Raw genomic sequence first — 11,856 nt, forward strand, 5'->3', positions numbered from 1 at the left:
AAAAAAAAAAAAAAAACAGATAATAAGTTTGGCTACAATCATATTTGCCCCTTCTTTATTCCACCCTGACATTCAGATGAAAAATGAATATTCCCGTATTTTCAACATAATTATATAGCTTTAGAGTATTTGTTGAAAATGTATGTAATATCATTTTGGAGCTATTATAAACGTGATGAAAACTCACTCTTCATTGTCTTTCTTTCTGGGTCGAAATCAAGACATAAACCTAGCGTTTCTGGAATTTTGCTTCATTTTCACATAATAGGGGAATTTTGGAGGGGGAAACAAGCTAGTTTGTGTATACCCTCTCCGCCCGCCCTATCCCCCCCCCCTCTCTCTCTGTCTCTCTCTCTTTGCATCTCTTCCCTATCGTTCTTTATTTCTGTCAGTCTATCTGCCTCTCAATCTAGCTCGCTCTCTGTCTGTCTCTTTCTATCTCTACTTCTCTCTTTCTTTCTTTCTGCCTGCCCCATCTCTTCCTCTCTTCTTTCTTTCTGTCAGCATATCTGCCTGCCTCTCTCCCTCTCTCTCTCTTTCTCTCTCTCTCTCTCTCTCTCCCTCCCTCTACTTCTTACTTTTCTTTCTGTGTGCCCCCCCCCTCTCTCTCTCTCTCTCTCTCTCTCTCTCTCTCTCCTTTCTCTCCCCCTAATCCCTATCCTTCCATCTTTTTGCCTGTCTGCCTCTCCACTGACTTTCTCTCTCCATCTCTCCCTCTCTCTCTCTCTCTCTCTCTCTCTCTCTCTCTCTCTCTCTCTCTCTTTCACCTCCCCCCGTCTCTCTCTCTCTCTCTCTCTCTCTCTCTCTCTCTCTCTTACAGTCTCTTTTTCTCACCCTCCTCCTACCTCGTTTATTTCAGCATTTAATCTCATTCACAAAATCCTTTAAAAGCCCCGTTACCGTAAATCTGTATTGCAAGATACAACGTACAGTGAAAATGTAATTCCTTTTCATGGCAGTTTTTATTTACATCTTCTATCCTCGAAATGATATAGAATGCAGGAGGCAAATGGACGTCTATATAGACTGACGCACTTCAGTCTATATAAACATATGAATAATCATGATAATAGCAAATGTTTCAGGAATTGCTTTGAAATTTTACTACATTAATATAATCTACCACATGTATGTTGGACTAATTTTGTTTTAAGCCCAAAAAATAATGAAACTGTTTCCATCTGTACGAATCATACTGCTATTACTGCATTCCAAGAAGCGATACAATGATAATCCTTTTACTAGTAACTCTACAAATTATTCTAGACCTTTAGCTCTATAAGATCTGCTATTAAAGCATATTGCAACGAACCCGTCATCACCGTATTTTACACAATTCACATGAAATTGACGCAAGTGCACTATAAGTTACAAAAAATTCTATGCAATCTAACCCATGAAATCATAAGTTTTTGTACCGTCATGCATGCGGAACATAACCTGATGACAACCTCTTTTTAGATAAATCTATTCTTCACAAACAGACAAATTAATATAGAGCACACATCAATGTTACATTTTTGTACCTTAACCGTTATCATTCCAAAAGTGAATTTAGATCCTCTTCGAAATCTTTTGTAAGTCCATATGGACAAATATGTTGTTTTTTTCTTCGTACATGTAGATATGCCTTATAACATTATCAAACTTGTTGGAATTAGATTACTTCAAGTTTTATGTAAGATCTAAAGGCAGTTTAAAAGTTTATTCGAGTTCGAATCAAGTTCTTTTGACCTTAGTCTCTCGTCACCGTATTCGTGTATTCAATATCACGCGAACCCTCCGTTCGACGGATGCTTGACATCAATCGGAGATGGGAAGCGCTGGACAACGAACTCGACGACGACAACGGCAACGATGATTGCACCATGTTTCTGCGGCAGAGCCTCATCGCTAGGCGCTCTTCGACCTTCTTCACCTCTAACTGCAACGCGGCCGAGAAGTTGGCGGTGGAGGAAGGAGTGTCATTCGACGAGGACGGCGATGTTCGGTCCGTGTCACGATGGTTGAATTCGTCGCTGAAATCGTTGACGATGCCGGTGATCGTGCTGGTGGTCGTCGCCGCATCGCTGTTTGCGACTCCCGCTGATCCGACTCGGATTCGAGCGTCGTCTCGAACCATGGCAGAGGAAAAGGACGGGACGCGGTCGTTGACTTGCTCGTCGTCCTCTTCGCTGCTTGGATCACTTTCGTGTCGGCTCTCCTGCACAGCACGGATGTGGGCGAGGTGGACCTGCTGTTTCTCGAAGTTCTGTTTTCGCCATTTGATGCGTCGATTCTGAAACCAGACTTTTACCTGAAATTAAAGAAAAAATGCCTTCATTATAAAAACAGAATACTATTGATAAACAAAATAAAGTTGGTATATTTATCGACATGTTATTATTTTTGGATCGACGCATTATTTTTGGATCGACGCGTTATTTCACTTTTAAATCAATCATATAAGTATGCACACAAATATTGATTTATTCACCTGTAAATTGAAAATAATTATATCAGCTTTTAGCTGTGGTGTCGAATTACTGTTAAACATTATCTTATCAAATGAAATAAAAATTAAACCAATTCTACAAAACCACCGATATAAACAATGACGGAAATTCTTCTCACCTGAGATTCTGAAAGATTGAGCTCGGCGGCAAGGTAGAGTCGCTCGCTACCGACCATGTACTGCTGGCGATCAAACTCCTGCTCAAGTCGCTCCAGTTGCTCTTGCGTGAAGATGGTGCGCACTCGTTTAGCTCTTGGGTTCCACTCGCTCTCATCGCAGCGAAGACGCTTCAGGTTTTTATCTGTAAAAGAGAAGGAATTAAAAAAGGGTTAATGATATTGTTATCAACACTTGGTTCTGTGAAAAAGTTAGATATGAAAAATGGCGCTATGCAATGCACTTAAATGACTTATCTTGATTTTGCTTAATAATTTCATAAGTGAGGATAATTTTCGTATACTCTTCTACGAAAAAAAGAATAAACAATGCACCACGTCTCTCACGACGTATGTTTACATGTTAAACATTTCTTTTAGATTTGTGCGCTTTTTGTAATGACACTAAGAGGATAACATTAATGAAAAATCTCCGACAGTGAACAAGTTCCTGATTGCTTACTAATAAGGAAAACCGGAGAAGAAACATTGTTTTTAAGGATAACTGAACACCTGGCCAAGTGTCTTAATTGCTTTTTCTTTACCATGTTATTAAGGGCATGGGCCCATTAATAGCGGCTAAGTCACAAATCAGTAAATAATCCTCGAGGGTTGATTAAAGCCAGTGAGTGATGGAACGCTGTTATGTGAAGTGCTAAGCCGGTGTGTTAATCTTTTCACAAGTGGATGTATAAATTGGTCTTGTTTGAGGACCTTCGCCGTGTCAAAGGATCGGGGCACTCTCTCCAGACACCTTAATGAAGATTAAAGAACCCCCGCTTTACTCCCAGAATGGGTACATTGTTACCCCCATGACCACCACCTTTGAAATGCATGTACCCTTTATTGTGACGTCACTGAACAGGTGCGCAAGGTTTGGAGCGGTGAGCGTAATACACCAGTTTACAGTTGTGTGCGCCATTTTAAACAAGGCCAATGACCTAGAGGTCATGTATTTATGCGTAAATTAAGATTGCGCCCATGCAAATTATGATGATATCACTGCCTGCGCGCTGCGTTGTGCGCGCATATCATCATTTGCATGGGCGCAATCTTAATTTACGCATAAATACCAGAGGTCAGAGGTTATTGGCCCCAATTTTTGGGCCAATAACCTCTGACCTCTGTCTGCGCATGCGCACTGATACAACTGTAAACTGGTGTATTCAGTTTTCGAAATTTGCTTCATGAAAAAAAAATGGCGCATGGCTTTAAAATAGAAACTTGTAAAGAGAATGTAAATCTACGGAGAAAAGAGAGAAACCGTGGGTTCTATTTTTTTTTTAAATATTATGTTGTAAAGTAGTAGTGTATATGATTCAATGTTATGAATATATCATTAGTAATTGCATTGTTTCGATACAAAATTTCAATACAAAATTTATCTTATTAAACGAAAGAGTTGCATTAATTTCATTGAACGACGATGGCGGCTGTTATGAGTTGTTTTGAGATGGGGCCTAATTGATCCATCTCGAATCTTTGAAAGTAGGAGCGTATCGATCCGTTGTCGAAGATTCAATTAACTAGGTCCGACTGCCTTTCAACCCGACGATCGAACCACTTTAAGAACTAGATTTTCGATCATTGTAATCAAATGATCAAAACACTCAAATATTGCTCAGGCAACCTTGGGACGTGTAAAAACCCGGTGCTACTTTTCGCGCAAAACATCAATACACCCCTGTCGCGAGGCCTGTTTACCTTCAATTAAAACCCTCTTTGGACGCTCTTGAAAAGTCCCATCCCTTTTGTTAATCACTTAAGAATGGATGAAAAAGGCGAGGTGTGCATTGGGAGGGGGGCTGGTCGAGTCCGAATTACCCCCTTTTGTAACGGAGGACTCTCCGTGTTGGGAGCCGGGTGGACCCGAGTTAGCCACGCCCCATTAGGCGCGGTCCGATTTTTTTTTTTCAGACAGCGATGACCGAATTAGTGTCGATTTAATACTTGATTGTGGGTGAAATGTATCAAATTTTGTCCGCATCCTATTATGATTTGATTTGCTTTAAGTTAACCTTCGTACAGAATCTTTATGAAATATTATATTTGATTCGATACTGTGATCATGATTAAATTACGGCCTGCTTCAATGCCTTGAAATTTGTTACTTTAAAACGAGAGTCTAAAGAATCTTGCAAATATTGGGTGATAAAAATTAGTCATTGTTTCCTTCTGTGTTCATATCAATTAGAACGACTTTTGAATCGTATGAAAGTATATCATTGATGGTTGAGGTGTAAAAACAAATCTTTTAACAAAAGAGTGGCAAATCATTTTCAACCTTGATGCATTAAACTTAGTTAACATTACTTAGTTAACAATTTAGTTCACTTAAATCCCTGACGAGTAAAAGAAAATCCCCGAAGGAAAACATTTAAGTTTCACAAAACAAGACAATCAACATGTAGCCAATCGGAAAACAACTACTAACGGCATGTTTTCTATCAGAGATTACTCCATCTCGAATCAACCACCGGCCGGCCGGCCAGACCACCTAATGAAGTTATATCCGTTTGATATCATCTATTTACTTCGGAATGAGAGCTTAACTGTTTCATTAAGGTGTCTCGAAACGGACATAGCGGGATGAGAGAATAGCTGATAAACCCTCTTATTCGATTCATCATCTTTCATTGAAACCACCAGGCCGTCTAATCAACTCGTATCAAAGAATACACGGTGGCAGGTTGTAAGAGAAAAAACAATGGGAGCATTTAAAAAGGGTTACACTCGAGCGCGGACGATATAAAGTGGGATTTCGGTGGTGGTTTGTATTGAGAGCGCGTAACATAAAGAAGATAGACGCGGCGATCTAATTTTTCAAAGATAAAGCATGGGTACGCAATTGAATGGCGGGATTAATGAATTGGCCCTAATGAACTACGCTGGAGATGATCAACTGGTACCCATTTTTATCTCCATGCTCTCCTCCTGACAGTCAGTCAGATTGATTGGAGGGGGGTTAATGAAGTGATAAAGTGAGGCGATTCGAGACATTCTAATTGAGACTGGGGAAGTGCCGGGTAGAACAAAAATTGTTCAGGCTGGTGTCTTTTAAGCATGATTTTCGTCTGGCAATAGTTTTCGTAGATATTTTCTGACTCAACATACGAAAAAAACATGAGAAAAACCAAAATACGCCTGACAACATTAAATTTTGACAACTAAAATGATATATTTTACTGGATTCGTTAAAAGAAGCTACTTTTTTTTTTACTGCAACAGTAGGATGAACCCCTTAAATGCAACATATTTAAACAGGAATTAGAGAAATTTGACGAAGGGCCCAATAGTATTCTTTTTTGTTTTTGTTCTAGAAATCCAAATCGGCCGCCAACAAAATTAATAAAATAAAAATTATATGAAGATGTAGGAAGTGTGAGGCAACAATTTAACATTTTATTAACATTACAAATTATAAATGGGAACAAAATAATGACACAATGTTTTTTTTTGTGGGGGAAATGATGAGTTCATGACGACTCTGAATGTTTTCAGAAAAATATAAATTCGATTTCTTACCAGTATTGGAATCGGTGTTCCTCATAGAGTCAAACGCATTCGAGATCAGATGTTCTCCATGACTGCCGAGGTTCGTTGCAGAGGTCGTTGATGTCAGTTTGGAATCACGATGATCATCGAAGTGTAATTCGCTTGCGTTCTTTCCCCCATCATTAGCACACCTGAAGTCGGCTGCCTGAAAACGGGGCGCGTTCCAAATCTTCGAAGGCGAGTTCGATTTCGGAGAAACGAAGTTGTACGAATCCGGCGACGGCGTCGAACCTCGGTCGCTGCCGTAGCCCGACCGCGAGCTACTCGAATGGGAGGATGATGAGGGTGAGCGTTTGTTCGTTGACAGGATGGCGTCGATCGTGAAGGCGGTCTTCTCTCCTCCGCTGCTGCTCGAAGCGGAGTCGGGGCTACACGGCGGCGACGGTGAACTTCTGACGCACAGTGATCGCGGACTCTTCGTCGCGAGAGGCGATGACGAACCGGGAGAATGACCGGGGAACGTGGGTGGTGACGACATCAAACCGTGGGGTTTGAGCGGGGGTGATGTTGGCGGATAACCAAGTGCTGTCTTCCAAGGATTGGGTAGCACACTGTAGGATGATGGCGGAGGGGGCATGGCGGGGAAGAGCTGGGATGGATGGAACATGAGGGCTGGCGGATACATCCCCAGGGGGAACGGAGATTGTTGAAACATGGGAGCTGGTCGAGGCATCATGACAGACATCAAGTTGGAACTCATCATAGTGATAAAGATATATTTCTGTAACACAGACGGATAGAGATTGAACACATTAAAAACTGAAGCAACATCAAATCGAAATACACCCTCCATCTCTTTCTCAGATTTCGAAATATATAGCCCAAAGTGGAATTTTGTTCAATATGAATAGTCCTGCATAAAATGTTTGGATTAAGAGGGAGTTAAACTCACAACTCCCTGGGTTAATATTAAACCGATTTTAGAACTCATATATTTGACAGGAATCTTTGAAATTTCTTTGAAAATTACTATCGAATATCTAAAGTAACAAAGTAAAACATAAGATGGGATTGTACAGAATGATAATATAAATGTTTACAGTTAAACAAAATAATGATGAATATAATTACATATAATTTGAGATATCAATATCCCACATCAATGATAATTATATTGCAATCACATAGATATACAATAACACTTTGGTGGAAAAACTGGACGATGTACAAAATGTAGAGAGGTTTGGTAAAACTCACCTGCTTGGGGGTTGTGATTCCAGACAGACTGGCGCCTAGGAGCTGGCAGGTGGGGCTTAAAACCCTCCAAATCGTCTACTTCTGATCGAGTCCTCAACCCACCACCCTAGACAATAGCATCAAATCTACCCTTCAAAGGAAACAATGGTGGAAGAACGAAATCCTCTGGGTAAGCAAAGGAAAGAATAAACCTCTGATGAGTTGCAATTTATTGGAGGAGCTTAGCCATACAATGGTCTTTGTAAAGCGAAGGTGTTGGGTATTAGCCGGCTTATGTCAGTTTTTTGTAAATCGGAAGTCTTTTACGAACTCTCTTTATATAGACTCGTCGGTTTTGGGCGAAGAGTGTGTTTATGTGTGCACCACTATGGGCAATGTTAATAGGGGGTGTATGATGAAGAAGAGATGGGAGTTGGAGAGGGGGTGATGAAGGCGTTGTGAAAGAATGGAGAAGGGCATACTGTTAGTCTACCGTACACAGAGATGCAGACCCTGTTAGCAGGAATGGCGATGCCTTCTACTCACTTCTCAAATATAATAAGGCTTAGAAATATCTAGAAATATGTTTAATTGCACAGTCCTTCTCGGCCTTTGGAATAAAATACATTGATATATCAAGATATTATATGAGAACAATAATGATCCTGAATATCTAACAAGTTTACTGAATATACAGACTAAGTTAGTCTGAAGTTTGTCTCAATCATCCAAAAGAGCACGCACAGTGATTGGCTGAATTGTTGATAATAGTCACGCCTCTTTTTATACGTAACACTACGACACGGTAGAGGAGCAACGTCAATCAAACATCGTAATGAGAATCAGAAGACTTGTAAATTAATTGGCGAGAAGTCGCGTCAGCTGCAAGTGCGTACACCAAGACTGTGGGACCATGATTTACCCTCATTTTGTTTTATGTAACACGTGTAATTCCCACGAACTATACAAGAGAGCAGTAAACATTTCGTAGACTCAATAATGACTGGGTACCTGGGCCCGACTCCCCTTCATCGTGTTCATACCCGGTTCATATACAGTGCCTTTTGTTTTCGTACTCTGTAATCCTGAACTGTCTAGTCGCTCTTCAGTATTTCAATGGACTGTCGAATTTTACACAGTTTCTTATTTAAATATATCCACGCATTAAACCTACATGTATGTAATATTACGAACGCCGTCAATGTTCATTTAGAAGGGTTTATATTGTTTATATTGGTAATTCATTAACTCAGTCTTGCTCGTTTTTAGTATATTGTTTAGATTATTTTCATATATTGTCAGATTCTGTGTTTTTAATGAAATATCTCTGTACAGGAAGCGCATACGACGGAGACGTTAATTTGAACAAGAATATCGATTTGTTATATTAAAAAAAAATGAAATGAATGGTTCTCAGGCGTATACGACTTGCTGTATCGGTTTATAATTCTTGTAAGTCGTAAACGTGTATTAATTATTGTACTATTTATGTCAACCTTATTAAATCTTCGTTTAATATGGTATAATTAAGATATGCTGTTTATTGTTCAACCAATGTAAAAAATAGTTTGTGTTGTACGAAAAATGAATCAATAAATTCAAATTCAATTTTCAATTTTATTACTGAAAAAGCGATTTATCCATCCTAATAAAAATCAATAATAGAACTTTCAATTACAACAAACCCCATATCTAGGCCTATTAGGCCTTATACTGTACTTGTTTTCCGATGAAATGTTTTAAACACCACAACGTTATTTCCTGATGTTATATTTTGTGACAGGCAATTTGATTTTATTCATTCTTTATAATTACTTAGTCGTTTGTCGAGTTCTATTAACTTCCTTTACTTTCCACGTGCCTGTCTTGATATGTTAGGTATTTAGGAGTGGTTAGATAAAAAATACATACACAAAATAATTTCCTTTTCATAATAGTTCACCATATTCATACAAATAGTGAGATCAATACCAACCATAAAGTATGCGTTTAAACGAAAACTTAAGTAAAAATCAAAATTGAAAATGAATATTAAAGAAGAAAAATATCAAATACGAGTCCTAAATTCGTAATTCTGATTGGTTGCTTGAACGATATAAGTATAAGCAAAACTTCTTTTTTTTGTAAGCGAAAAGTTCGGGGGAGGGCCGGGGGTGGGGAGGGGGGGGGGGGGGGGGGGTGACGGAAAGTATTACGCTTACAACATTTGCACCGGGCTTTATTTCTTCAAAGAATTACCATTAGGTTAATATAAGTGTTTACCTGTTTGGCCTGGGGTTGAAGTTAGACAATCATTAGCTGTAAGAAATTGGCCGCGAAACAAAAATTGTCACCAGAGCATATTATGTCTCAGGGAACACCGTTGTCATGGTTCTGCAAAATGAAATAAAACTGCAAACCTAAAATTAAACATTTTATCATAAGATATCTACTTCACAATCTCTGAATTCACTTTTTAAGTAATTTTATGAAAAGGGGTGTCCTCACAACATGCTTTAATATCAGGCAATATCAAGAAAACATTATATATACAATATCTATTGCAACATGTATATCAAATTAGATCTTAATTATTATCACAGTTTGCTTCACCCCTAAACGAGTGACCGCGAGACTCCAATTAAGGACGGCAACTGTATCCAATTTCAGAAAGAAATCATGTTTACGTTTGTTAAAAATGCATGAAGAATATATTGATTTTGATCATATATCAATTTAAATCGCAACAAGTGTGTGTGCAAAATCTGTGGCATGGGAAATTAGCCAGACAAAGCGGACATAATTCAGGATTAAGGGCACGTTTATTGAATAAAGGGGTAATGAGAGCACTTAAGTGTTGAAATTGGTGCAGATATCCGTGAACCGTGCGAGTGTGGACGGTGGACCCGAATTGTAAAGCGAACCCCATGTTACGAATTGCTTCTGCTCTATTTGATCTCAACAGGGAGCTGGTGATTGCATGATGATACGCGAAAAACGATTCATTAATGAAACAGTTTCTGACTTTTGTCTTTTGTCCGTCTGGGCATGAATTTGTTATGGGCAATTTCTCAAAACATAGTTTCCCAGCATGCCACGAACAAACATTCCGCGCCGCAATGCAGTACATGCTCGAAGCATGGATTCGTGACAATGACCTGGCAGGCGCCATGTTAGACACCCACGTCATATACCCAACATCAGAGACGTGTTATCAGTCAAGCTGACTGTTATAAGTGCGTCCCAGAAAAAAAAACGAAACCGAGATTTTTCGATGTTTTATCATAACTTAATCACGATTATAATTGATAAATGACGCATATTTTGTAATGTTTAGACCCCCTCTTTCATTCGATGCAACCCCAAATGATGCGAATTTCACGCATGAGTGATTAAAAGCAATTTTTAAGAAAGTGTACCAAAACGTCATTATGCGAACGGTATCTGAATTTCAAAGAGAAAATCACATTTCCAGAAAGTTCATTTTCTGCCCTTTCATATAACACCTCAATCAGGAAAAATGAGCCAGGAATAACAAAGTTCTGTTCGTTGAAAGTAATACTTGCATTTCCATAATTTTATTACACGAATTTGTTTTCACTGGCTGCCTGCCGTAGCAACAAACAACAAACTCCTTTCATCTTCTTTATAGGGCAGGGAGCCAGTGGAACGGATTCGTTTAATAAAATTAAGGAAATGAAAGTATACTTGAAACAGGGATTAAAAACAGAACTTTGTTATTACTGGCCCATTTTTCTCATATAAGTTGCATCAAATGAAAGTGGAGGATCTAAGCTTTACAAAATGTGTCATTTATTAATAATAATAAGAAGAAAAACGGTGCTTATAAAGCACTTACCACCGAATTATAATTATAATTGTGAGTAAGTTATGATAAAACATCGATAATTATCGGTTTCGGTTTTTTTTTCTGGCACGCACTGTTATAACCAAGTCCATGTTTGCTCACCCGATTTGAATAAATCATACAAGAAACGAAATACTGACTATTATGTTCGTAATCAAATAAGTTTACAGAGTATATTTAAGTTTGAGAATAAGACAACATATTTTATATTGCTTGATTTAACTAAGAGGGGGGGGGGGGGGAGGGAATCTCAGAAAAGCTAGGCTTGTTGAGCGACATTCCCAGTATAAATTAAATAATGGACCATCAACAACGTGCATCAAATCCTGCACATGTCCGCTCCCAGAGAGACCAGAGACGCGCGAACCCACCTGCCCGCGCCAGATACCTGGGTCTCCCCCGCCAAGGCCCATTCAGCGTACATCAGTCTGCCGTTGCCAGGTCGAACAAGCTCAAGGTTTGTCCGACCTAGCAACGAGCAACATAAAATATTGCGCACCGAACAAGCCCCGACAAAAGAAACACAAGGACCCGGTATAGGCAGCCATTGTGGTGGATGGGGATGGGGGGGGGGGGTGACACAAAGAGCATTTGCTCTCGGTAGATCTTTGGTATATCTATAAATAAAC

The 11,856-nt window shown here is 39.3% G+C and overlaps 1 protein-coding gene across 2 annotated transcripts; it reads right to left on the reverse strand.

The window, feature by feature from the left end:
• Window positions 1-943: 943 nt before the first annotated feature.
• LOC115917868 (homeobox protein Hmx-like) lies at window positions 944-7,738 on the reverse strand. Of its 2 annotated transcripts, XM_011684037.2 has the most exons (4): window positions 7,402-7,738; window positions 6,175-6,925; window positions 2,614-2,795; window positions 944-2,296 (listed from the first exon to the last, which is right to left on the reverse strand). In XM_011684037.2, the coding sequence occupies exons 2-4, from the start codon at window positions 6,905-6,907 to the stop codon at window positions 1,736-1,738; spliced, it is 1,476 nt and encodes a 491-aa protein (XP_011682339.2). In that variant the 5' UTR covers window positions 6,908-6,925; window positions 7,402-7,738; the 3' UTR covers window positions 944-1,735. The 2 variants fall into 2 exon arrangements, with proteins under 2 accessions (XP_011682339.2, XP_011682338.2); XM_011684036.2 differs by lacking the exon at window positions 7,402-7,738 and having other exon boundaries at window positions 6,175-7,156.
• Between the last annotated feature and the right edge of the window lie 4,118 nt (window positions 7,739-11,856).

Source organism: Strongylocentrotus purpuratus, unplaced genomic scaffold, assembly GCF_000002235.5.
Source record: "Strongylocentrotus purpuratus isolate Spur 01 unplaced genomic scaffold, Spur_5.0 spur5_scaffold_15, whole genome shotgun sequence".
Lineage (NCBI taxonomy): Eukaryota > Metazoa > Echinodermata > Echinoidea > Camarodonta > Strongylocentrotidae > Strongylocentrotus > Strongylocentrotus purpuratus.